Source organism: Aspergillus costaricaensis, assembly GCF_003184835.1.
Source record: "Aspergillus costaricaensis CBS 115574 unplaced genomic scaffold BO79scaffold_20, whole genome shotgun sequence".
NCBI classification, from domain to species: domain Eukaryota; kingdom Fungi; phylum Ascomycota; class Eurotiomycetes; order Eurotiales; family Aspergillaceae; genus Aspergillus; species Aspergillus costaricensis.
In genome coordinates, this window is record NW_020291820.1 from 321801 (window position 1) to 348799 (window position 26999).

Sequence of the window (26999 nt, forward strand, 5' to 3'; positions counted from 1 at the left end):
GAGATCGACCTTGTAAAATGAGTAAAGCTGATTGTTGTCTTCCTGTCGGTGTAAAACCAGCCTAATACATTTTTCTACCCCAGATTCCCACCACAGTCCAACTCCAAAAGAAACAATTCTTTCAAACCGTGAACCTAGTGGACACTTATATATCCCCCGTCCCTTCCATACTTCACCCATCATGTCCTCAGTAGCCAAACGTCGTCTCCAAGCCGTGAGCCAGCAATTAGTGGAAGGCATTCCGGACGCAGGCACATTTGAGGGCATTCCTCGAATCCGCCAAGTTGCAGGCGATTCCGTCGGACCGTACGTCTAGACTTATACTTCGAGTTCCTTTTATATACTTGCCCTCAAAACTGACAACATACCAGCCGAGTCAAGGACAAAGTCGCAATTGTAACCGGTATACACTCCCCTTCAGCATACTACTTACCCCTACCCAAAATATTACACATACATGGACACGCATGCTAATAACAACCAGGAGCCAACTCCCCCGCAGGCATCGGCCGCGCCGCAGCGCACCAATACGCCCACAACGGCGCCAAAGCCATCTACATCTGCGACTACGCAGACAGCCACCTGGCAACACACAAGCGGGAAATTGAGTCCCTGTATCCCGGCGTAGACATCCACATCCGCCAATTCGATGCCGCCGATGAAGAAGCCGTCAAGGCAGTCGTTCACGACGCATTAGAGAAGTATAACCGACTGGATATATTCTTCGCGAATGCGGGCATCGTGGGTCAGCCAAAGATTTTCACTGAGGTTACGGCAGCGCAGTTGATGAAGACGTTGAATACGAATGTGGCTAGGTGAGTAAGAGCCTTGCATTTTATTTAAATTGCTTGATTGAGCTGGTCTCTGATTTGTTGGTTGTAGTGTCTTCCTAGCAGCCAAGTACGCCTCCGAGGGTATGAAGCGCACCTCAGAGGCGAAGCCGTACCCCGGGGGCTCTATTATCTGCACGGCCTCTGTTGCGGGACTGCGCTCTAATGCTGGTTCCACGGATTACTCTGCTTCCAAGGCGGCGGTTGTTTCTGTTGCCCAGACGTGTGCGTACCAGTTGGCTGGGACAGGAATTCGCGTCAATGCCATCTGTCCGGGGTTGATTGAGACGGGTATGACTCAGGCGGTGTTTGATGCTGCACGGGCGCGAGGCACGGAGCGAAAGGTCGGGCAGCTGAACCCTCTGCAGCGGGGAGCGGTTGCGGATGAGGTGGCTCGCGTGGCGTTGTTCCTGGGGAGTGATGAGAGTAGCTATGTCAATGGACAGGCTTGGGCTGTCTGTGGTGGACTTAGTGCTGGACACCCGTTTGTGCCGGGCAAGTTGGCATAGTCACTATGCATTATAGTACCAGATTACTCGAACTACCCTTATAATGAACAAATAGGATTCGAATGAGGTTTGTAACCAACAATTACATTCAGAGGACCGCAGAGGTTTTTGTGTTGCAGTGGGGAATTGGCTGACACCAATTCAGTGTATCTCTTTAAACTCCACATAGCAGCTTTCAAAGCTGCCCTAGTCAACAGGTAGAAGTATGGACAAATGGAAACAGGAGGATGACAGGATAGGAAATTCTGGTGAATGAGGGGTCGGCCCAACGAGGGGAAGCCAAATGATCTACTACAAGGCGGGAGAAGTCAACGGACTCTCAAGAAGGCAAAAGTGGTATAAAGACGGGATGGCAGGTGGGAATAACCAAAGCAATCAATATAGCCGTCCCGTGAAAAATCAACTGGGGTCACATGGTGCTCCCGAGAATTGTAAAGGAGAATAACGCCTGGGTAGAATCACGGAGTCAAAAACAATGGGAATCTCCAGAGGAAAAAGAAAGGTGGAATAACAGGGAACTGTCAAAAGAAAAATTCGAAGGCAGATAAATCAATGCCAAAGAGTGGCCACAACTCGCTCTAATTTGGACAAGATGGTAGGAGCAGACGTCGCGTCAAAAGTCGTCGAAATCAAGCGTTGCATCGTCGTTCTCAAGAGACAATTACGCAACCAGTCGGGAAGAGCCGGCCCGAATGAGGTCCTCGCTGGCCTGCTTGGACAGAGTGCCTGTCTCAGTGTGGTCATCAAGACCATCGGTCTCGTGAGCGCGCTCATCATCGTCCTCGATAATCCGGGTCGGGATCTCGCCAGGCCCATACTGCTGGCTCGACCTCTCCGGGAACGTCGAGCTGCTGACCATCGACATGGATGTGCTGGACCGGTTATGCACCAGGTCTGGGGTCGGCGGGACACTAGAACGCCGGTGATCGGGGTGCAACGAGTGGTTGTCGCCATCTCCCATCTCACTGCCAGCGGGTGTCAAGTGCCCACGAAGTCCATCAGTTGTCAGACGACGGCTTCCATTTGGGGTGGTCTTGCCGGATGCCGGGAGGTCATCATCCTCCGCATCTTGAGCAAGCTGTAGGCCTTCCACAGCGGCAGCACACTGCTCGCTGATGCTGCGGATGATATCGGAAATAGCATCAGTCTTGTCACGCAGGTAGCGATCTGCGACATCAGTTATGCTGAGACGTGCAAGACGGTTGTGACTTTTACCCATGCTGAGGAGATGTTGCTCCAAGTCCGGGCTCACATTGTTGGCAACGCTCTTCGCGGAGATATTGGCACTAGAGCGTCGCGACGACACGGCAGATTCTCTCGGGGTCTCAACATCCTGTCCGGCCTCCTTGGTCTCGACGGCAGCCTCGGCTTCGGGCAGCTCGGTCAGGTCGGTAGAGCTACCAATCGAACGAACGATGTGCTCCATGTGATGTGTCTGGCCATTGATAAGGCTGCGGAGACCCAGCACCACGCGCTGAGCCTCATCGCGTTGCCGCGTGAGGGAAGCATTGGAGTGCTGCAAAGAAGCAAGCTCCTTTTGGTTGCGCTTCCTCTCGCGCTCGAGCTCTTCCGCAATTTCTTGCTGGAGGACCAACGCTTCCAGAGCATCATCGCGCTGCTTCTCTGTGCCGGACAAACGGAGAGAGAGACGAGCCACATCATCCTTCTGCTGGTCAATGAGACCGGTAAGACGACGGTTCTCACGCTTGTGGTTCTCAATCTTAACCTTGAGTTCAGATGTTTCCTTGGTGAGGGTCTCGGCGAAAGCCTGGAACTTGAGGAACTGCATGGGGTTAGTCTCCGAATTATACATGAGCCATTCAGGGAGGGGGGACAAACCTGCTGCTTCCAGGTTTCCAGCTCCTCAACCAAGAAGTTGTTGCGCTTGGTGACCTTGCTCAGCTCGGTGTCCATGCGACCCTTAAGGTTGATAAAATCTTGCCAAGCTTCCATCGCATCGCGAGAGTACTGGTTCCTTTCACGCACAATTTCGTTCAGGTGGCGCATGGAAACCTTGGTCATGAGAGGCTTCTTGACAGAGCCACCGAAGATGGCCTTCATGCCAGTATTGCGTCCCTAGTACACATATTGTTAACGTAAAGACCCACACAGATATTTGCACCAGAAGAATTACTCACCAACTTCTCGCACACATGATCCATAACGTTCATCACAGCATCCTGGTTCCACCAAGAAGGATCCTGGACGCTCTCGACCTCACCCCGCATCACGATGATCTGTCCAGCGGGAATGAGTTTGCCACCAGCGTAGGCAGAACGGAGGTGGTTTGGAACACCCGAGGGTGAAACATCACCATTCAAGGCCTGGGTCAACCGGTTGATGAACTTGGTGCGCTGACCAGGAGTCAGAACATCGGGCGGACTCGATGTGAGGACAAAATTACGATCCAAATCCACGACCAGAGCATCAGAGGGAGCGTTGAAGAGGGTTCGGCATTCAGCCGTGACACCGAGAATGTACGGGCCGGGCTCCTGGACCAAATCCTTGATGTGACGAGCGTGGACAACGGGGACATACAATCCACTCCATTCGTAAATGCGCACACAGTAACGGATGGTTTCCGCAGCCATGGTGAGCATGGCTGGGTAGTGGCTGACGAAGATGATACGACGTGTCGGCGATACGGCAGCTTCAACAACACCCACCACATTAGGGATCGACAGGCAGGTAAAGAGGGGCCACATGGAGAAGTTCTGGAAGCCCGTCGGGGACGATGGGAACTGATAGCAGAGAGCATAATCCTTCATGTCGATGCGAACCAGGTCGTTGAGGCGGGGCGCAGGAAAGCTCAGAATCCGCGAAACCTCCTCCGCATGGAACAAGTTGGTGGCCTTGTTCCAATGAATCCACATGCCACGGAGATAGTCGCCCAGAAGGTCGTAGAGTGGGTAGCGGGAAAGGAAACTCAGACAGTATGGGATCCAGTAAGTCTCTTCCGGGTTATCGTAGAAATCGGGTTCTGTCTTCTTGCGCAATTCGCGAATCGTTTCCGCACGCTTGTCGTCTGCGCGGGACCATACTCGCAGGGCGATACCGTATAGGGTGTGAGAAGAATCTTGCTGCAGAACGAAGGCATGATGGACGCAGTGAGGCTGGTTCTTGCCGGTGCAGATCTCTACATCGTGAGGGAAGCATGCCTAATACGGCCAGTCAGTGTCAGCCACCCTTCTACCAGATGGCGGCGGATTCAGAAAGAACATACCCTCATGGCCGAATGCAAGGACTTGGCGATTTCATTATCTTGTTCCAGACGGGGACTGCTTCCCAGGATCTCCGGCAACCAAAACTGGCCCACGGCTCCTTTCATGTGTCCAATCTTTCCCTGTGCTGGCGCGGGAGCCCGGACCCATTGGGATGGTTCCCGGCCAACACCGCAAACCATGTACGCATGAGTGAGAGTCTTGGGGGTTCGCTGAGAAGCTTTCGTATTGGCTTGCGAAGGGATGGGTTGCGTAATGCGGGAGTGAAGTGAGGAGGTGCGACTAGGGACGACGAGCGAGTTCTCCCCTTGGTCGCGGGTCGACGGCCGGTCGCGAGTGGACGGACGGACGAAAGAGGCGTGGTCCCTCAGAGAATGGCCCATAGTGATGGTTTTTGTCGGGTTTTCAAGGGATTGACGGGGAATATTATATTATGTACAGACGTAGGTTGCGTAATGGATTACTTTTTCCCGTTTGGGACGCAGGCGGTCTCCGAACCTTGGTTCCGATGGTTGCGTTCGAATAGTAGTGAAATCACGACTGGTTGTTGACTTTTTGCCGTTTCCTTTCTGCTTGCTAGAAGACTGAATGGCAGGTCGAGAGAACAGTAGCACTGCTAGAGGTCGAAAAAGAAGTGAGGGTGAAAGGAAGGACGGCTATTAGAATAGGGGCAGGATATTGTTGCAACTAAAAAGAGGGAAACACAGCGGAGATGAGATCGGACGGATCGATCACAACTACTCCCGCGAACTCAATTGATGGGCATTTCTTTTCTCACGCTCTACAGCACATCTAGATTGGAATAATCCAATGAAATGTGGAAGCGAGGAAAACAACTCCCTTGAGTGGCGGTGGTGTTGATACCGGACGGTCCTGATCCTCGGAGAGGGGGAGGAGTTGGATAAGGAACGGAAAAGGGAGGAGAGGACAAAGGAGGGGAAAGAGGGAGGAAGGAAGAGAGAAAAGGCGTGAGAGAAGAGGAGGGAGAGGGAAGAGGAGGAGAAGGGGAGAAAGAATAGGTCAAGTTAGGTTAAGCCAGGTTAATTGGAACCGGACGGAGAGAGAGAGAGAGAGAGTAGGGGAGGAAAAGGGCAAAAGGCAAAGCAGGGAGACAATCTTGACCATGAAGAGTTAAGGTGGAAAGAGGAAGCGGTTAGTTAGAGGTTCGTTGACCACTAAAGGGGGCAGAGAGGGCCCAGTGGAGGTGGAAGGTGGAGAGCTGGGCCGACTAGGTACTGTTCGAGTACTCTTTGGCTGCGTGAACCATCCAGGAGATACTTGGGAGTGACCTCCACTGTCTCTCTTTTTGTAGTTAAGAAGTCACCAGCAGAACTTATAATGATAATAATAATAATATTATTATTTTCATAAAAATTCGATAACGCATACCATCTGCCACTGCAATGATGGTTTACATCCTACATAAAAATTGACAACTCCAGGAGTAGTAGACTATTACCGTATAATAATAATAATAATTCTAATTTTTCTCTAAACTGTTCCTGCGCCGGTTGGAGGTAGTGGTGGGGGGGGGGGGGGGGAGGAAAAGAACCGGCTGACTATTCTGCTAGTCAGGGACAACTTTGGCTCTAGTCTCTCTCCATCACGGGTTGGCCTCGTGCGGCCACTCCCACCCGGACGGGTTACCACTTACCAATAATTATCCTTCCCTTGGAAAGTACGTACCTCGTAATTTACTACTACTACTTTACTTTGTACGGTTCCAGTCTGGCCTGCTTCTGCTGCATCCCTGTCACAGTCCTTGCGCCCGTGCGGGGAGAAAGAAGCTTGAACTCAGTGGATGGATGGCGGTAGATGAGAATGCAATAATTGCCATACTACCAAGGAAGAGGGGATGCTCCCTTCATCCCCTCTTCCTTATCAAGCTAACAGTCTGACCATGCGACAGGCTAATATCTAGTCAGAACGGTATCCCGGCTCAAGAATCCCACGATAAAACTCTCTACTATTACTCCGTACTAGACTTACTATCTATTCATTGCTAGCATGAGACGGACGGCCCGAAAGTCTCTCTCCCACGCGAGAATGGATCTTCCAGGCACCCTGCCAAAACTGTTGAGAACCGAGGAAACAGAGCAAAGGGTGGATTAGAAAAAGAAAAGAAAAAGAGAGATCATGCCCTGAAGAGGATAAAAAGGCAAGGTACGGAGTAAAACCAGTCGCATTTGGCACGATGCGAAATGACAAATCCACACCACGGGAAGGTTCAGTCGAAAGTTAAACCTCTTAGTGCCGTGTCTGACCAGGGCATTCACAGTCTTATTCTTGAGGTTGATCATTAGCCAGACACACACACACACACACACACACACACACACACACACACACCCCCCGGTCTCTGGTCGCAGATTCTTTGCTCTAAACACTACACCAGACCAGGATGTGACCACGCTTCCATCCTCCGCGGTTTCAGTCTGCCATGTCGTGTCCAACTGCAGTACATTCAACGTGGGTCAAGGAAGAAAAACCCCCGGCTATGCAGCCAGGTTGGAAAGCCTTTAACAATGCTGTTTTCGCCGTACTGCAGCCCCTTACGAGCGTAATGATAGTATCTCCGACACGATAAATTTAGCAAAGGCAGAAACGGTGCAACGCCGGTGGACTAACTGGCGAGCACGGTCATCAGGGGTCTAAGACAAACGTCCCGGAATGGGAGATTGCGCTTCCTCCGCCGGTCTTCCCATCTGCATCGGTTGATGAATGGGAGGTGGTCGCTCTTCCTGGGCGCCAAACTCTATCGACAATTTGATTTCTGAGATACGGAGTACTACAACGATAGAACCTCATCTAGTTGGCTAGGCCCTATTTGCTCTGTACTCCGACTGTTCGTGTCAGAACCAGATCAGCTATCCCTGCCTGCGCGTGGGAGATCATCATTTCAGGATGCGCAGTGGTTCGCTCTCGGACGCTTAGGCTCCAGGAACTAAGCCTATCAATTATGGGTGTACGGCAGAGGCCACCATAAGTGCGGTCTGGCTCATGTAGGACGGCAGTTAGGGGTTGTTTATGTCGCACTCGCAGAGACACTCGCATCGCTGACGACGTCCCCAGCCGAAAAAAATCTCCTAGAGCGGCTCAAGATGCGCGCAAAGAAGAAAGAGGAAAGGTAATACAAGCAACCATCTACCACGACCATATAGAGTAAAAGCAATACCTCTCAGTAAGTCTCATAACGAAGACTTTGAGTTTGGTTTTGTGTGCATAAGTCATGGGCGTCGCCCGGAATTTCCGGCTCTTCCCTCCAACCCCTATTGAAGTGTTTGTGTGTCGCCGTGTTGAGACTGGAGCGCATTGACACTCGACCCTCACTGCTGCAGATTGTAATTCCGGTGTCATTCTCCAGAACATTGCTAGACGCCCCCATCAGGTCCATTCGGTCGGTAAGCGACGCGTCTGTCTCACTGCCCGCCGCTGGGTCCGATCCACCGATCGAGTCAGTCCGCCATTTACCCTGACAGTCATTCGCCCACCGGCTGCCGGAATATCAGATTCAGTGCATGCATAGGAACGTCGATCTAGATCTCCAGTCTGAGGCGCGTTCGTGATTGAGAGATCGGGATATTACCAGTCCGACGAACATAATGTTGCGTTTACAGATATCACCCGTCAACCAAGCCCGATGGTGTCGATCCAATATTACGGAGTATATCCCACAAGTCAATATGAGGAGCAAGGCAAAGAAGGCAGGAGAATAAGAAACAAGACCGCACACCGCCAAGTCTTCGGGGATGGAACTTGGCCGAAGAATGTCTACCTGTAACAAAAGCAAACCGCGATCGGGCCCTGCAGAAGCCAGATGGAGACTTGAACTGGATACCGTCGCGGCATGAATCGTATTAATTTCGCCATCCATGGTTCACCAACGGGACGCGGGATTCTCATCTCATGGTCCAGATCTGGCGGTACCAGACTTTTCATCCGCTCGAACCCTTTGAACCCACTGCACGCACCATTATCAATCACAAGAAGTTCAAGATAGAATTGTTTGTGCATCAGTGCATGCCTCAAATATGAATACTGCAGGTTGACCTATCGACCGGTCACCTGTCTGTATCCGAAATTGGCCCTCGCTTAATCTATCCAATGCTCAATAATAGGGCCTGCCTTAATTTACCGTCGCTTCTCATATTTGGACCTTACAACCTCTCCGACACGAATGAACACAAAAGAGTGTTTAGAAGTTGGTTTCGGATGTACGGAACACTACGCCCTAGCAATAACTAGGACGAGTAATCACCTCCGCTCGCCAGAATGCGATGCCGAGAATTTACACATCTCCAGTGGCTTCTTCGACGAATCAACCCAACTACGGAAATAGTTGCCTGGCACAATTCCTACAACCAATCCAACCAAGACAACAAGAAAAGCAGAACAACAACAACAACAGCCAAGCGACCCTCAATCCCAACTGTATCAATCAAATTAACCCGATATTAAAAACAACTAAAATGTCTCTCTCTTTGTTACTCGCAGGGCAAAAGTAGACAATGAAAAGAAATTAACGCCAACCGCATTGGTCGCATCCAGTCTATAATTTTCTTTGCCGATCGCTTTCTGTATCCGTCGCCTAGTGTTTCATCATTTCCATCCCCCCAAGTTCGCTGTCCCACCTGATTGCTTCTACAATCTTTCCGGCATTTTCTCTCAACATTGCTCCATCTCTCTATAGTCTATACACTAGTATTGTAGGTACTACGTAGCATTGACCATCGTGCTTGATTCATGTGACTTATGCATTGGCCTAGCGGTCATCCCTAGAACGGAAGCATATACGTCGAACGTAAGCTAGTACTCCGTAAGACAGTACTTAGTATATATTATGCTGCTGATACCACCAGCACATCAAATGGCGCAAATTCCATTTACTACTACTATAACCACTACTACAATACTCCCCCGTAAAATAGGAAAGAGAACTAAAGTGGAGACCTAAGGGGAAAAAATACTATAAGACCATGGCATTAATCTGATATGTCATATTATTATTAGGAGTAAGTAGATACGTCGCCAACCGACCAACCGGACGTTCGCATTTCAGCCGTTGAACAGGGTAGGATTATCGACCGTTAGGAAGGACGCTATGCATCAATCCTGGCAAATCAACTAGTCTAAGACATATCATAGATCATATGATAAGTTGATAACACACAACCCCTTAGTCTTACAGTAGTCTATCTACTATAGTAGTTTAGACATCCGCCAAGTTGCGCTACTATAGTACTAATTGTCGGATATAGGCCGACCCCTACTGTAGTGACGGACTGCCTACGGCTTATTTTCTATTTCAAAGCGAAAACTGTTGCGAATTATGTGTTATCATAAGTATACTCACTCATAACAATACTATCAGTAGTTATACATGTGGATACAGAGAGAGATAGACAAATCATTGGAAAACGTAAACCATTCCCGCGCGATCAACACTCACGATCATTCCATACGGGCTTCTCAGCAGGGCGATATCCTGGATAAAGTCTAGATGACTCTTCAGTAATTGCTGCTGCTGCAAGCTAATCACCGTGCTTCGGGGTAGACGGCCGCTTCCGCTCTTTTTGGCGTTGGCAGTGGCGTTGGCGGAGCTCTTCTTACTTCCGTTCTGGACTGGGTCGGGTGTTGAAGAGGAAGAAGGGGTCGGAATGTGCTCTGATGTGATGACTAGGGAGGGGATGGGTTGAGATACGTCGTAGCGTGGTTTACTGGTCACGGCGCCATCCGTGACGACTTCTAGCCCGCTGATGATAGTGGAATGCTCCGGTCGGGTCAGGTCCCAGAAGCGGATTTTGCGGTCGCTGCCGCCGGAGATGATGAAGCCGCAGCGAGTGGTGTTGTCGCGACCGTCGTCGGGGGAGTCGAAGCCAAGTGCGAAGGCACCGATTCCTGCGGAAGGAGATGGGCCGGATGGATGGTGATCTATTGGGCCTGATGCTAGTCCTTCCATTGCGAATCGGCTGAGCATTCCTTCCGGTCGGCTGCCTTCGACGTGCCAAGGTTCGTAGTCTCGTGTGCTGCTTGGGTGTCCTAGTCTGGTGATTTTGTGAGGGTCGGTATTGCCTGAGTTGGGCTGGTTTGGGTTGTTGACGCTGGGTGTGTCTACTCGGTATACTTCCCTGCAGCGGACTCTTTCGATGTCCCAGACGGTGATTTCATTGCCGTGGCTGCCGCTGCTTGAGACGCAGACCCATCGTCCACGGCCCTTGGTCGGATGGAGTTGGATCCTGTGGATGGCGCCGGAGCCTGAAAGACCCCAGGCTTTGAGACGGACGCGGAAGCGAAGATCCCACAGGTCGAGGATGCCATGTGAGGTACCGATTAGGAGCCAGCTGCGCTTTCGGTCGCAGCAGAGAGTGGTTGGTGTGCCGTGATGAACTGGGTTCTGTAATGAGTACGCCGGAAGCATGGTTTTCATGTCCAATGCCAGAACACGGCAGGTGTTGGTGGCAATGAGAAGCGTGGACTGGCCCTCCAGACGGAAATGCTCCATCCAAATGGGATACTCGACGGTTCCATCTTCAGCTGTTGGTAGCTGGTATTCGCGCACAAGTTGGAGTTTCCCATAGCGAACGGTGCCGTTGGCATTATGATAATCAACCTTCACTGCATGGATACTGCCGTCATTTGCGCCGGTGACGAAAGTGTGAGTGTTCTCAACGAAAGTCAACGCCTTCAATTTCGCTTCGGTGGAATGGCGGTATGTTTGGCGGGATTTCGGTGTAAGATTCTTCTCAAGACGAGTCGTATCCCAGATCTTAGCGGTGCCGTCGTCCGCAGCAGTAACGAAGAAAGCATGGTCTGGTGCCACAACCACGCGGTTCACAGGGCCACTGTGTTCCCCAAAAACGGCTACAAGACCTCCATTCGGTTTCCACACTTTGTCAGGCTCTTGCCCATTGGCCTTCACAATCGGACGCCTTACGTCTATCTCCTTGACATAGGGCCCTAGATCAAAGAAGTCGGTAGGATAGTTTTCCGCAAACACGGAATCTAAAAGTTTGAGGACGACAGGATCGTCGCCTGCATAGGAGTGATTGGCGTGGAATCTGGGGGGCCCCTGCTCAGGTGATTTCCTATCATGCGGTACGGGTGAGGGAGAAGAAGACACCTCTGCTCTTTGAGATGGCAAATCAACCTTTCCAAAGGCGTTGGCCGAGCTGGTTCCAGTCTCTGCGTATGCCTTGGCTGAATCCTTGCGGTTAAGTAAGCTCATAGCACTGGACTTACGCTGCACGCCGGAGGCCAACTTCCTAATTGCAGGATTTTCCGCATCCGTAGGTGTCGATGAACTGTCATGTCCGGGACTGTCCCTACCTCCTGAGCCCCTACGTCCAGCATCTGAGCTAGGAGGTGACAAAGGCCGTGAGCCGGGCGCTGCACCAGGTGATGATGCTATCGGTGAGGATATCGGCGAATTCTCTGCCCTGATGTTATCCAAGGCACTCGGTCGTGGGATTGTTAGGGCAGCTCCCGGGTCCCTTTGACTCCGTGAGCGCATATGTCTCCGGCGTGATTCGGGTCTGTTATCAATGGTTGTTGAAGCGTCAAGTAGAGCATCCGTAATAGTATGCAATTTCCGCTCGTCAGATCTATCGTTTTCAGTCTTGCCGATAGAACTTCTACGTGGCTTGATGTTCTGAGTCTTGTCAAAGAACACTGTTTGAGGAGTCACCCCGTGCTGCATTAGAGCAATGACATTGTTCAAATCAGAGATTCCATTCTCCGAATCTCTTGGCTGACGCATCGACACTCTCCATATGTACTCCCGAAGGGCCAGAAGTTTAGACTCATCATCATGGTTCATTCCCATATTTCTCAGACGGGCGATCCACTGCTCGTCCTCCTCGTTCTTGGGCTGCAGGCTGGGATGAGTGGAGGCTTTGTGTCCCAACTTTGTGAGCGAACTATCAGTTCCATTCAAGGTGAATATTCCATCACGGCTTGCTGCTTTCCAGAAGATACCCTTCTCAGTCTTCGATACCCAAACAAATGCTAGATCGTATACGCCCCTTGACAGTGGCTTCTTGAGTGCGTCAAGCATCTCTCCCTCGGAAAAGTTCATTATCTCTGCTATCACGAACGGCTGCACGAGAGGGGCGAGGATGCAAAACTTATCGGCGACGGAGAGGAACTTGGTTGAACTGACTACAAGATGGACTGCTGCTTCGCGAATCCAAGCGTTCGGATGCACGAGGAATCGGACAGTGATATGCAGAAGATCCCACGTGGTAGACCGTTGGAAAAGACCCATATCTGCCATCACTGCTAGCGACCGAAGAACCCTTTCAACAACAAACTCTTCCGGGTCCGTCATTGATTGGACCATCAAAGGCAAAATGTACTGCTCCAAGCTTGTACTTCCGACGTAGATTGCAACGCCAATGACCGCCTCAAAAAAAGCACACTTCAGGATCCAGTCCCTGTCATTCAGATAGGTGTTTAGGTGGCTCAAAACAACCTCACTGGTTTTAAGATTGCCAAAGAACACACAGAGGTCGGATACAGACCCTAGAAAGGCGCGGCGGACCGAAGCGTCGCTGTCGGTCAACAAAGCTTTAGTGTGAGCCTCAAAATACTCGAGAAGGTCGACTCTCGCAACGTCATATAGATTGTGATAGGTAGCATCTTCTGTCCACCTAGGTTCAGATCCAGCCGGTATCAAAGCGGGCAAGCGGGTGTCGGATCGTAGTGCCTGGATCATATCTAGGAACCTCAAGGAAGATCGTGCCAGAGATGCAATGCATGAAGCATATGCCGCCCGAACCAAAGGACTCGGGTTCGAATTGCCGCTAGGAACGAACGGTTGTAGTCTCGGGAAGATGTACTCGGAAAATAAGTATGCGTTGACCGGCGAGACCACGTGGACCATTTCCAATAACTGTGCAAGAGCACGTATCGCAGCGACCTTGACGGAGTCTGCGCGGTCATTGAGAAGTATCATGATGTATGGAAGAACGCGATCCAACTTAGCCTCGTCGGACAATCTCTCGGCAAAGGCAAGGAGAACGTCACAAGCTTTAATGCGTGCGGAAGATTTCGAAGTATTGCGCAAATTAGATACCACAAGCGTCAGAAAGATCAGTACGCCGTCATCCGACTGAGCTGGAGATTTGGGAGTTGGTTGTCCGTATTGTGGTAGGTCCAGTTGAACGGGGAAGGTATTGCCGGTTAGCCTGGAGGTAGTGCGACTAGAACCATCTGTCGAAGCCTTCGGCGAAGCCCCCAGAAAGTACGATATCTTATCGAAGTCATGGAATACTCGCTCGATTCTCTCATCAGCCTCCCCTCTATTTGCTGAGTCGGTTTCAACATGCGCTCTGCCTGAGGACGGATCAGTCATCAGAGACATGTACTGGTGTAAGAAGCTGTAGAAATAGTCAGGGAACGCCTTGTTCTTCCAGAAGTTCAGATACTCTTCAGCCGAGTACCTAGACTCTGGCTCGAGCTGAATCATATGGAGGATCAACGCGCGAATCTCAGGGTCCTCAATCTTGGAGAGTTGACCATGTTCCGGACTGTATTCTCCCTTGCGGTACTTGTAGATTTGGCTCAGAGTGAATATAGGCGACTCCAGAAAAAGCTCCGCGATGACGCAGCCTGCACTGAAAATGTCCATAGCCCAGTTGACTTCCCTACTACCTGGTTCTTCGCCAGCCACGAGAAACCTTTCGGGCGCCAGATAGCAGGTTCGGCGCCCTGACGTGTCGAAGTAGAAAGAGAAATCAGCCGGATTGTCTTCTGGAAGAAATGTTGGTTTGAAAGACGAGGAAAAGTCGGACAGATAGAGCCAGTTCCACGAGGTGACCAAAACATTCTCTGTTTTGATATCGCCATGAAAGACATCCAGCGAATGGCAATCCCTCAATGCGCAGAGCAACTGAAAAGCGATCCATTTCTTTTCAATATCTTCTGGAAATGGACGGGTACTACATAGTATTAGAGGGAGTCCAAACCGATTCTATCTGGGTTACATACCTCATCCGGTCATAGAGAGAGCTGTGTATGTATTGGCGGACGAGGTAACCGCCAGTGCTGGTTTCCAATATCCTCTGATAGCTCAACGCATTCGGAACCTCAGACAGTAGTTTGCGCTCCCCTGAATTGATTGTCAGATATCATTCTGAAGATCCGACTGGATGCTCATGGAACTTACGGAGAATAGCTTTGATATATGGTTCCAGCTTCATGCTGGGATAAGGCTTCATGATTACCTTTACAAAGACTAGTCCATTATGCTGCCTTGCTCGAATACTTTTCATGAATCGACCACCACCCATCGACTTTTCATACACCAGATCCGCAAGCTCGGGGACATCGATCCCAGCCGAACCCGCGGACAGGGTTGTGAGGGAATAGCCTTGGCCCATGGTGTTGAAGTGCCTTCATCTCATGAGGCTTTGAGTTTGTAGATTATATGTGGCATCTGCCATTAAATACCAAAGAGGTAAGCCGATCGACCGATCTACGGCGTTGGATCATCCCGGCACAAGGCTCAAATAAATGATCGGAGGATGTCGCAGGATGAAGTCAGTCCAACGCGTCTGGAGGGGGTCCGATAGTGCATATCAGTCACATGATGCCGGGGAAGGCGGTGAGTCTGCAACATTTGGGAGCCTGAAGGAGCCTCAAGGGGACCTGCAGGTAATGACTGCTGCTGCTACTGGAAAGATGGAAGTAGAAACAAAATTGAAGCTCATCCCCGGGAGAATATAACTTTATCAATCACTGTGCACAGAATTATAAAGCAGCAAATCGAGCACGATTAGCTATTTGATTATCTAAGAACTTCTGGTGTATCGTACTATCTATCCGGACAGATCATTTGATGAATTGACAGGTGGCGATCCACCACCGCAAACACGGGAATCTCCTCCCTATTCATCCAATTACCGCGAACTCCTGGATGTTTCAACCTCTGGCATTGCGAGTTCAGGCACTAATGTGCTGGCAATTCCCCCCATCTGATTCGGTGACCACCATACAATGATGCGGTGCTAGAGTGTCGAAGCTTGTTTTGCCTGCCGGTTGGCACCAAGCACTGCAGCCAATCACAGTGCTGAGTACCCTCATAAAGAACATTGGCCCCATTATTGTGCTGATAGCGAGCTGTACAGCTAGCTGGTGGCTTTCACGCACTCGTATTTATCATCGCACCTTATTCTACCAGCTGCATCGTACTGTTGTGTGACTATTCACCTGTTCTTGACCAAATTCTTCCGACGTCTCTGCTGGCAAGATTTCGAATAACCTCAACCTTCCTTTGAGCACCTGCTCGGATAGTTATTTAGTACCCGTCACTAGCTCCTAGTAACTAAAGTTAGCATCAGCTGTGGACGTGGCTCACCGACATATCATCGGACTCTGCACTCCTTCAAAACAGATTCCTTGCAGACATCAAAATCTTGTCTGGGACGTGTTCAGGTACTGTTTTTGTGGCCTCTCCACACTCGCGTCATGTTGGCGTGACCCGCTGATCTCCTATGCAGGTCAATCGATTCTCCCACCACATGGCTTCCCTGAGGCTGGAATCCTCTACTTCATCGATTGCACCCGCTGAACAGCCACCATTTGAGGTTCCTATTATTGATGACAATGAGCCGCTCGTTGATGTGGTTCGAAAACTACACAAGTACAGCTGGCCCAAGTATACCCATTTGAAAGATTCGCTTAGTTAACATTTACCACTTAGCTATTTGGTCATCGCTATAAATGATGTCGCATGCACCTTTGAAGAGCTAAGGTTCTCTCCTCATGCGCAAAGTCTCCGGTTGCTCCTGTATTCCTTGGCTGAAAATTCGCACAATCCATGTATAATCGCCGCTTTGATGTAAGTAGACTCTCCCGACAGCTGGGTGGTGCTAAGACATACCTTAGGATCTTAAAATGGCAATTTACCAATGATGCTGAAACCGACTGGGGCTTGAATGAAAGCCGGGGATATGCCTGTGAATACGTTGCGTGGCAGTTCCTCTGTCATGTCAATCAGCGCGAGACCATCGAGTTCCTTCTTGAGGAACTCAAAACCCCAATGCAGGGCGGCATGGATATCTCACAGGCAGAAAGAGGCACATCTGGGTTCGCGACGATGGGCAGCGAGGCCTTTCCGCAAGAGGACGAAAGGACACCCTTATTATTAAGCTCGTCATCATCGCTGTATCGGTTCTTTGGTGGCAAGAGACGTGCAGGAAGTTCGCTTGACATCAATGAGCCGGGATCCAACATGTCTGCAAGTGACGCATATGAGCTTGAGAAGCTGTCAAGGTTTTTTGGGCTGAACGCACTCGAGATAGCCACAATCGCCCACGCCAAAAGATTTCTGAGCCAGAAGGTGGTTCAGAAAGTAATAGACAATATCTGGAAGGGCGAGATTGTTTTCTGGGACTCTTTGAGCGTACATTCAAAGAAGAAACCCCAATTTTTCAACAAAAGGTAACCCGCCTCTGCGCTACCTGACCTGGTTGCCAGATGCTGATATCCATGTCTGGCAGAACCGCCGATCCGTACTCCCGATTGAGAGTGCCAGTGTATCGAAAGGCCTTTGAAGCGGCCTTCTTTGTCTCGTTTCTATTTCTCTATTATGCGGTATTAGTCGAGAGGAAGCCTACTGGCATAGGTATCTTTGAGACTATGATGTATATCTGGATCGCTGCCTTTGCATACGATGAAGTCAGCGGGATGGCTGATACCGGAATGCTCTTCTACCAGATGGACTTCTGGAGCGCTTGGAATATGGGCATAATTGGCACAGGCCTTGCCTTTGTCATTGCCAGTGAGTCATTTACACCATGCTATAGATCTGCCTTGTCCGCATTCAGCTCTTTCAGCTGGGCCTGTTTCCGCAGCTGGGCTCACTTAGCGGGCCGCAGTGTGGTTCGATTGTTGACTTACACGACTATCCAGGAATTATTGGACTAGCCAAACAAAGTGATTACATCACAGACCTGTCGTTTGATATTCTATCGTTGGAGGCTTTGTTCCTGGTTCCAAGGTAAGACTAAGCCCCCTACTCCGATGATCTTGATACCTGTTTCAGGTTCTGACACAAGAGCTGAACAGGATCTGCTCCCTTGTGAGTTTGAACTCCTATTTTGGAAGTCTGGTAAGGCAATCCATGCCGGCGTAGACCCGGAAGAACCCTGTTCTGGAAGCCACGTTGACAGTTTCGACGCACAGATCCCTGTTCTCAAGGAGATGGTATAGTTTCTCCGCTCGCCCAGACGGTGGCAGGTGGCGAAAGACGCTGATAAGAGGGTTCTAGACAAAAGCGTTTTTTCGATTTATTCCGATAGTCGTAGTGCTATACCTTGGTAGGTGACCCCGATGACGCATAGGACAAGGCCGAAGAAAGCCAACGCGCGGTAAATGTGCATCTGCAGGGTTCCTGACCACCTTCACGATGCTCGCCCGTGACCGCCTCTCTCTGCGGCAAATGTCATGGATTTTGGTGAAAGTGTTCTTTGGGTATGGCGGTGAAAATGCCCCTCATCGACCGCCAGTTGACTGACAGAGCGAGGCAGATCGAATGTGCTGGGCTTCGTGCGTTGTTCCTAATCGGGTAACATGTGTTCTTCAAACTGACGGTGGCTGAAATGATTGGAAAAGGACATCGCTCACGATGTGAGTCTAATGCAGCAGCGCGGCCGCCATGCAGCCCAAACCCGAATTTCCAGGGGTCTTGCAGAATCGGTTGGCTCTCGTGGAAAGTTTTACTGACACGCTAATTCTTAGATTTCCCCGATCTTTGGCTACGGTCTGATGTGAGTGCTTCTCCAATCCCCAGACCTCTACTGCGCCACAGGCTCCATGAGATGTGTCGGTCGCATACACTTTTGGTCACGTTGGATGTGTTTCCAGCTGCCCTGCGACCGTGATTACCAGCCATGCATTTCCTTTCTCCTCCTGATGCTTCTGTGGGACATTGAGGCGATGCGACCCAGTTCTGTTCCTAGAGGCTGGAGACCCGGTGCCGCCCGGAAACACATGGCGTCAAATCGGTCGCGGCGCAGAGTAAAATGAAGCCTCGCGTGTTCTCGCGAATGGCGGCATTCGGACGATCATTCCGGCATAATAATTTCGGTGCTTACAGGAAAGTGGCTGATTGGTATGGTCGACAGGTTGATTTTCGTTTCGATGACCAACCTTCTGTTGATCTCGTCGTTGGTCAGTCTCATGAGCATGAGTCTGGAAGGGGTAAGTCGCTCCAACTGTCCACATCATACTATCACTTCGACTACTACTAGGTGCGGGGCTTGCCCGGCCTCCCCTCCGACATGTTGTTGTTGTTAGTTATGTTATTGTGCATGAGCCATGCTAATCTGTCTACCCAACTGTGCCCTTCGTCCAGGTCATGGCGCATGCCCGAGAAGAGTATCTCTTTCAGTATGTGTCATACTACTTTCCTTCGGCCCTACGGCTCCTCCCGCTGATGTGTGTGTGGCAATAGACTGTCTATCTACGTGCTCGAGAGCAGTAATTCTCGGAGATTGACGTATTTCATGCCTCCCTTGGTCAGTAAACAACCCCCACGATACTTAATTTTTGGCCCCTGCATGACCGGGTTGGGTGGTGTCGCTGACAGCAGCCATGCCTCCACGACAGAACCTCATTCCCCTCCTCTGTATCCGCCCCATGAGGCTCTTCTTACCTGCAGAGCACATCCGCCGGGTGCGCATCGTTCTGCTCCGGGCCACCCACCTCCCGTTTGTCGCACTGATCTGGGCCTATGAATCTAGCCGCCGCTACGTCTCTCGGGGAAATAGCCAATTTCCACCAACTGCCACGACCACCACAAGCAGTCGACCAACATCCTCCATCCAGATGGGGTTCCCTTTCTCCACGCACCATGCCCCGCTCCATGCCTCCGCACTGGAAGGGCGTTCGTGGGCATCCAGCCGGCCTAAGGAACGGTCTAACCCGGGCCAGCATCCCGAGGCGCGCGGACCAAGTTCGGGCCAGGCTGGGCGTGGTGACACCGCGGATATGATCGACGAGGTGGAACGGTTGCGCACACAAGTGGATCGAGTGGCTGCTCGGATGGCCTTTCACCAGCGAAGCCAATGAGGGTAATTACAGAAAGTCGGGAGAGGTGTCAGAAAGTGGTATATTACGGTGCAGGGCAGAAGGAATGGAAGGAGGGGAGGGGACCACAGCGGAAGGATGGTATACACACGCACCTGGCGTCAGGCCGGTGCCAGAGCCTAAAGCATTAGCGTGAGCACCGGCCAGTGACCATTTCGTAGGTCGGAGGGACGGAGTAGTTGGAGACCCGCCAGCGACGAACAACTTCTTTGTACGGAGTGCACTGGGCGATTGTCGTTTGTAATTTGTCATTCTGTTGTATTTCTTCAGCGATCTTTTTTTTTTTCTCTCATTTTTTTCTTTTTGTTTTGGTTCTCTTTTATTACAGATAGAAATAGAATAGATTCCGAGATGGAAATTAAATGATGTTCCTACTACTAGTTCCACAAATGGGTCTCAGTGAATTTTTTCGAAACAGGAAAAATAACAACAAAGGAAGGCTGTAGACTAATAATCAATCAGGAACCGAGGCCAGCAGAGAGCAAGAAAAAGAAATAAAAGAAGGGGAAAAAGGTAGATAGAATAAAAAAAATAGTAATTTCAGGGGATTACCGAATGATACCATGAGTGAGCGGCAGGTAACTAGTAACAGGGAAACTGGGCCACTGCCATGGTCGTGGGAAAGCCAGAGAGTGTCTCTAGTACAATACTACCCTTTGGTAAAGACCAGGATTAGAGGCGGGAGCCCCTCTTCTGCCCTGCCCAGTTAGTTAGTTGGTAGTAAGTAGTAGGTACAGTAGTAGTAGTGGTCACTCTCCCTTCCGTCCACAGCCTGGCTGTCACTGGTCTGTCAGTCCGCCGTTCCCTCAACCACCGAACCTCACTACTTCTCTTTTCTTCCTCCTCCTCTCCTCGCTAACTGTTAGTCCTACTAGTATACTCCGTCCCGCGCAGCAACCATATCAACCACCACGTTTTACAACACCCATTCTTCTCACATCCACTCTCTCTATTACTTCCAGGTACCCTTCATTGAGGCTCTGATGTACCGCAGTACCTGACTGGGTATTATTTTTGGCTTATGCATACTACTTCGCCGATAATGAGGCAGTGTTGCCAACCGGCCTGCTTTGGCGACACGCACTGCAATGCTGCTTCGCCAAGCTAGGTACCAAACTGTCGGGTCCTACTATTCCCGTTTCATTAAGAGCAGGAGAACAGGAGAAAAGGGAAAAAAAAGCGCGCTGCTCCAGCCGACTGTTGCTGATCAGGAAGCCAGGCATTCCCCCCGTCCATGCTGCCAATAATTCAGCCGCTATTGTTGCCCGTCTTTTCCCCAGCGCCATGCTTGTTGTCCCAAGAGGCACTGCATCCCCTAACCTAACGGGGTCTCCTACCACACACCCCCCCACTACACATTTACAATTACCACTACTATCTGGTTCCCTACATTTCTTTCTACGTTTGTACCATTCAGATGTCATGATATCCCTGGCTGATGGATCTGCTGGGTCCCGGTCATGTCCGCTAGGCGACAAATGACGGCGTCGTCCGGTGTGAATCAAACCATGCACCATCCACAACCCACACCCCCCTCCCTCTCCCTCTCTCTCCTCGCGACAGGGTACAGCGCCGACTGACACCTTGGCCTGATCACACCCTTCCGGCGCTAAATTCTTGCGCATGGCATCTAATTGACGCGCCTATCTGAATAATGTTGCAGACCCAGGCTGCAGTCCACTTGGACCGGGTTGTTCCAGCTAGGTTCGCTCTGAATTCTTTCCCATCCATGCAACAACGTCCCGTCAATTCTGCCTTGCCTGATGAGGCGTCAAACCTGTTGCTCATCTCTTCTTCTTCTCTCTACCTGTGCCCCATGCAGCGGTTGCTGTACTCCAATCATCATATGGCATCCCCCGAGATATTTTTTTCAGCTGCTGTTCATGGTTCGCCACTTAGTCTCATCTCCCAGCAGCGTCGCTGTTGAGTCTTTTTCTACTTATATACACTGCAAATAACTTCCTCACTCTCGTTTGAATAGCATCTACTAGTCACCAATATTGTTGCCTTCCCACCAGCCCTTCCCCAGTTTCAGCCACAGGACGTCGCGGGAGTTTTGTGAACATAAAAGCGATCCTTCGACCCAGAAAACGTCACGAATCATCCTTCTCCTGGTTGCAGCTTTCCCCGAAAAAATTTTTCTTCTTTCCCCAATTCTGTTCTGTTTGTGATTAATTCTTAATTTCGTCATGGATTGTACACCTACCTCGTTCCCATCCTCTCCCTTGGCTCACTCGGCGCGGGATGACCAAAGGTTACTCAAAGCTTCTCCGGCCTACCCATCCCCAACGGCTATTCCCCTCGATAGATACGATTTTCAGTCGTTGTCCGGGTTAGGAATTTCCAATTGTGGAACAGGATCCCCTTCAAGCCAGATCAGACTCTACCCGTGTCCAGAGCAATATGCACTCTCAACGAGCAACTGGTCCGACCCAATAACGCATTCCCCGAATATCCTCGAAACCCCTCCAGACGCCGGTCAGTTTCCGCCCAGGACTCATTACGAAGCATTCGGTAGCCATGCAGACATCTCAGTATCACCCAGTTACAGCCCGGTCATGGATTTTGGCGCGATGCATGATGAAATACCTCGCTTCTGGCCTAACACTCCTACCTCCGAAACCATGGCCGCGTCAGAAGGCTGGTCCAACGTGCAAGATCCGATAGAGGACGTCTGGGAATCGTCTTTCCTGGATGAATCATCCAATACGATGGTCTCCAGAATGCCAGAGATCCCTCGACTTCAGATCAACACCGCATATCTGCATCCTCAACGACCGGATAACACCCTAACTGAGATGGACCCGAACAAAAATGTTGCGCCGGATTTGGTCCCTGATGAGGCAATCTCAAAGTGGATCGAGAATGTTAGCGAATCGCCCAAGGGAGAACAATCCAGGATACCGTCGGCGAGCGGCTTAGAGTGTCCTACGTGTGGTGTCCGCTTCACACGACGCTCTAACTGTAAAGAGCATATGAAAAGCCACGACCCTAGCTACGTAAGGCCACATCCGTGTGAGACTTGCGGGCGGGAATTTAGGCGGAGGACTGACCTGAAGAGACACATAGATAGCGTAAGTCACATCGGATAGAGCTAAGTTCATTACTAATAGAATGCGCAGATCCATCGGGGAATACGCAAATTTGGCTGTGAGAAGTGTGGTCGGCGCTACAGTCGACAGGACACATTGTCAAGGTACCGTATCTTGATCCAACACCAATGTGAATCAACGAACTCACTCTGCTACAGACATCAGTCCGACGGCTGCGATGGAAGAATCCGGAAGACACGAGCCTCCCGAAACGACACAGACGCGCCATACCCCACTCATGACTACTACGCACACTAAACAGCTATTTGACGGTTTATTTGCCTGCTCTAGACCATGCCTGCGTTGATCGCAGCTGGCCATGAATGATCCGGCTGCATACTTTTGGAGAGGATCCACTGTATATTTGAAAGCATGACTACCCATGTATTTTTTTTGTGTTTTCTTTGTATAAGCGCAGGGAGGCAGTTTGCTTTTGTTTTGATTGTTTATTTTCTCATCAGGGAGGCCTTGTCGACTTTTAGTTTTGCATATTTTTGGAATATCGCTAGAGATCCGTCGTCACCCAAAGGCGGCTTATAGAAATCAAGCAGCGCATGGCAGGTCCATGCCTTTCGTTTAACAGACTTTAGCCGCCACAAGTGCCTCTACCGTCTCTTGGGCTATTCTGATTATTCTTGCAAGTTGTTTACAACTTACTTTTGTGGACCATAAAGTGGACCGTTTGTTTAGGTCCACCCAACAGCAGCATGACTTTAGGCCGCATGGCCAGAGTGAGCTCACAGAAGCGCGTTGCAAACGACGATTCACATTGCTTGCTCCTGCAGAATAAAGCCTCACTTTCAAAATCATCGGGAGGACTTCCCGATTCCTCTTGGTCCGAACCTGTTACAAGACCATTGTCGGAAGAGATGGGCCCCGGAAGAGGCGCTACTAGGCCGGCTGTTCCATTATTGATTCACGCAATCCTATGCCATCTCGCTATCTATGAAGGACCACCCAATGGCGCGTCAGTATCGACGAATATTATCGCCGTGCTAGGCATTAGTCGGGGAAAAAGTACGAAGCGGAGAAGCATGGACATGTTCCGGTCTTGCACGACTCGTTAACAAGGTGCAGCGCGGAAGCTTATACCAGCTAGACACACCAGGAACGAGCCAAGTGCTGCGTTAATTGCCCTAACAAACTTAATACACGCCGAAAATCCAGTCCACACGGAACGGAATCGGACATGGGGGGGCAGGATAAGTGGGTTGACGGGCCACTTAACGATGAAGGAGCGGCGCGAGGAACGGGTCCCTTGAGCACAAAGAAAGACCAGAGACACACGATAATAGGAATGCTCCATACGTCCGCGGGAGTTGTCAGCAAGGCCTACCTATCGTCGTGCGCCATCGAGATAACCATTACCGTTCTGGGTTGGAGGACTATGGGGAAGTCGGAAGGCTTCCTAGCGGACCCATCGGGACTAACTGAAGGCACGGAAGTTGGAACATGCTCTGAGAGTCCTTCCTCTTTCGCGGTGATCCCCGCGGCGCAAGTGACTTTTATCTGCGCACAATGGCTCCAACTCTAAGTCGAGTGGAGCCAGGTCTCCGTATATCATCACCCATCCGATGGTTCTGCGACCGGCTATGGTTCGATTTATCGGATGGAAGAATCCAGACCCCTAACGAGCTGGTTTAGGTTCAAACAAGCGCGACACGGACTGATCCTGCCAAGCGCACGGCACGGATACCTTGACCCTTCGGATGTTTGATCGACTGCGCTGTTGGTTTATAGCTTGCGACTTTTGCTGCCTTGAGAGAAGTTCAGACGTTCTTTGTGTGACGTGTGACGAGTTTTCCCTTATGATCTGGGTTGACGCGCCCACTTTCCGGCATTGCAGTCATAGAATGGTTGAGTTAGTGGTCGGAGTGACCGTCGCTGAAGGCGGGGAATCATGAATGGCGCCATTTTTCTCGATACCAGAAACTAAGCGCGCGAGTGGAAATTAACTCCGCCCAGTACTGAATAGCTTCGTTCCAAACTCCGACACGGGAGCAGGTCCAACGAAGCTGCTAAATCAAGGGGCAATACACTAACGAGCCATCCTCATATTAATCACGGCCTAGTCAACTACTACGAATGGGGGCTACGATGGGATTAACGCCTGGACCAATCCTGACGCCTTGTGCATTGGACGCTTATTGGCCCTTGCTGGTTGTTTAGCGACGAAAGTGTTTACGACCTACTAATCGGACGTCCGCGTCCGACGGATCCGAAGAGAGCAATGAAGATTAAGCGACAAGAGCTGTCTTGTCGGACAACTTCCACCTGGATACCAAGACACTAGACAGTCCGTTTGCACTGTTGGTATGGTCTAACACTACGAGTGTGCTTGTTGCGCGGCTTTCGACCCCAGTGGTAGGTTGTGTCAGGCTCCAGCAATGAGCAGGGAAACTAGGACCCGACGGAATGAGACACCCCGATCAATTGGGGCCGATTCAGTAAAATAATTAACCGGGTTGGTAGACGCTGTTGAGCGGCTGGCCATGTCCCACCAAGTTCTGCAGCTATATGCGTGGGCAAAGAGGCTATGCTATGCCGACTCTGCAGGCCTGAAACTGCCGGACTGAAGAACATGCCTGCAATGCGCCTCAACGAACAGTTGTTGGTAATAGTTGGCAGGCATACAGCGCGGAAGCTCTGTCAGCCCCATCAAGTTTGGTCTCAACAGGATGGACAGGCATGGACATGCATTGTCTGTCCACCTCGATCTGCTTTGGACTGATGCGAACAGCCAGTGGGCGGTTGCTTTTCTAGCCTCTGTACCGACGGACGTTCAATCCAGCTGCTTGCAGACCTGGCCAGGGAAAGGGAGATGCCACGGCAGGGTATTCGGCTGACATTGAGCGCATGATTGGCATTCTGCTCCAACATACCAGTGAGGGAGCGCCGGAGTATCCTGTTTTCCGAAGCAATTATGCCGCCAGCCTGAACAGTTTGTCCGTAGACTGCACAAGAACATTATAAGCAATAGGGCAGTGAATGACCCAATTGCAAAAGGGAAATGATGAACCGCGCCGCCCGATGGGTTTTCTGCCACCGCCCAGGCGCCCGCTCTGTTCTCCCCACATCGAGGGGGTTGTTCTCCCTCCCCAAGATTTCACTCTTTTCGCCCCATTCTGTACAGCACCGGAGGCCTAGTCGATTTCTTCACTCTTCCAGCCAAATCATCAGGATGAGTGCCACCACTACCGTCACTGAGCCGCCGAGAATCACGGCTGAGAACGTCGCAACTCTCTTCCCCGAGGTTGACACTTCTCTTGCGCGGGAGGTGCTCCCCACTGCGACAAGCAATGCCTCCGCCCCGGGCGACGAGCTTGCCGGTTACGATGAGGAACAGGTCCGCCTGATGGAAGAGGTGTGTATTGTGCTGGACGACGATGACAAGCCGATTGGCAGTGCCAGCAAGAAGGCCTGTAAGTTTATCGTTTTTCACCCAGCATTGAAAGAGAGTCCATGCTGATAGCGCGACTCCACAGGCCACTTGATGACCAACATTGATCGCGGCCTCCTCCACCGTGCCTTTTCCGTATTCCTCTTCGACTCGAACAAGCGTCTGCTGCTTCAACAACGTGCGACCGAGAAGATCACCTTCCCCGACATGTGGACGAACACCTGCTGCTCCCACCCCCTGGGCATCCCCGGAGAGACTGGCTCGCAGCTCGATGCGGCCGTGCTGGGTGTGAAGCGCGCGGCGCAGCGCAAGCTGGAACACGAATTGGGTATCAAGCCGGAGCAGGTGCCGCTGGACAAGTTCGAGTTCTTCACCCGCATCCACTACAAGGCGCCCAGTGATGGCAAGTGGGGAGAGCACGAGAGTATGTCAACACCAGTGATGAGCTTTTGGACAGGTGGCTAACCATACCCAGTTGACTACATTCTTTTCATCCAGGCCGACGTCGACTTGAACGTGAATCCCAACGAAGTGCGCGACACGCGGTATGTGTCGGCGGACGAGCTGAAGCAGATGTTCGAGCAACCAGGACTGAAGTTCACGCCGTGGTTCAAGCTGATCTGCAACTCGATGCTGTTCGAATGGTGGAGCCACCTGGGCTCAGCGTCGCTAGAGGGATACAAGAACGAGCAGCAGATCCGGCGGATGTAAATGAGGCGAAGACGATGACGATAAAGTTGAGATCTTTCTGCATCTGCAGCCTGTACACGGTTTACCATACATATATCCCCTGACATGATTCCCTGCAGCGTTTGATGGCCCTATTCCATACATACCATCGAGTGTAGTGTCCATTT

At 50.9% G+C, this 26999-nt stretch overlaps 6 protein-coding genes across 6 annotated transcripts; 4 read left to right on the forward strand and 2 right to left on the reverse strand.

Moving 5' to 3' along the window:
* The first annotated feature begins 39 nt into the window (after positions 1 to 39).
* BO79DRAFT_175265 (SDR family NAD(P)-dependent oxidoreductase) lies at positions 40 to 1392 on the forward strand. Its single transcript, XM_025679784.1, has 4 exons — positions 40 to 306; positions 372 to 403; positions 485 to 815; positions 883 to 1392. The coding sequence occupies exons 1-4, from the start codon at positions 182 to 184 to the stop codon at positions 1337 to 1339; spliced, it is 945 nt and encodes a 314-aa protein (XP_025538438.1). The 5' UTR covers positions 40 to 181; the 3' UTR covers positions 1340 to 1392.
* Positions 1393 to 2000: 608 nt separating this feature from the next.
* Positions 2001 to 4943, reverse strand: BO79DRAFT_229513 (DENN (AEX-3) domain protein; the record flags this gene model as incomplete). Its single annotated transcript, XM_025684045.1, has 4 exons — positions 2001 to 3122; positions 3179 to 3415; positions 3478 to 4497; positions 4563 to 4943. The coding sequence occupies 4 exons, from the start codon at positions 4941 to 4943 to the stop codon at positions 2001 to 2003; spliced, it is 2760 nt and encodes a 919-aa protein (XP_025538439.1).
* Positions 4944 to 9908: 4965 nt separating this feature from the next.
* BO79DRAFT_175271 (ubiquitin-binding serine/threonine protein kinase VPS15) lies at positions 9909 to 15055 on the reverse strand. The gene is made up of 3 exons (XM_025679785.1): positions 14726 to 15055; positions 14548 to 14668; positions 9909 to 14498 (listed from the first exon to the last, which is right to left on the reverse strand). Exons 1-3 carry the CDS (start codon positions 14937 to 14939, stop codon positions 9968 to 9970), a joined length of 4866 nt encoding a protein of 1621 aa, XP_025538440.1. The 5' UTR covers positions 14940 to 15055; the 3' UTR covers positions 9909 to 9967.
* A 1024-nt stretch (positions 15056 to 16079) lies between these two features.
* Positions 16080 to 19922, forward strand: BO79DRAFT_197011 (uncharacterized protein; the record flags this gene model as incomplete). Its single annotated transcript, XM_025681235.1, has 14 exons — positions 16080 to 16201; positions 16262 to 16399; positions 16447 to 17001; positions 17061 to 17341; positions 17473 to 17560; positions 17629 to 17671; positions 17746 to 17766; positions 17831 to 17879; positions 17949 to 18067; positions 18301 to 18329; positions 18687 to 18762; positions 18917 to 18951; positions 19016 to 19079; positions 19171 to 19922. 14 exons carry the CDS (start codon positions 16080 to 16082, stop codon positions 19630 to 19632), a joined length of 2082 nt encoding a protein of 693 aa, XP_025538441.1. The 3' UTR covers positions 19633 to 19922.
* Positions 19923 to 21557: 1635 nt separating this feature from the next.
* On the forward strand, positions 21558 to 23194 carry BO79DRAFT_28939 (putative C2H2 finger domain protein (Ezf)). Its single transcript, XM_025688775.1, has 3 exons — positions 21558 to 22724; positions 22773 to 22846; positions 22901 to 23194. Exons 1-3 carry the CDS (start codon positions 21840 to 21842, stop codon positions 22998 to 23000), a joined length of 1059 nt encoding a protein of 352 aa, XP_025538442.1. The 5' UTR covers positions 21558 to 21839; the 3' UTR covers positions 23001 to 23194.
* Positions 23195 to 25853: 2659 nt separating this feature from the next.
* Positions 25854 to 26995, forward strand: idi1 (isopentenyl-diphosphate delta-isomerase IDI1). Its single transcript, XM_025684816.1, has 3 exons — positions 25854 to 26164; positions 26228 to 26566; positions 26618 to 26995. Exons 1-3 carry the CDS (start codon positions 25924 to 25926, stop codon positions 26851 to 26853), a joined length of 816 nt encoding a protein of 271 aa, XP_025538443.1. The 5' UTR covers positions 25854 to 25923; the 3' UTR covers positions 26854 to 26995.
* Positions 26996 to 26999: the final 4 nt, after the last annotated feature.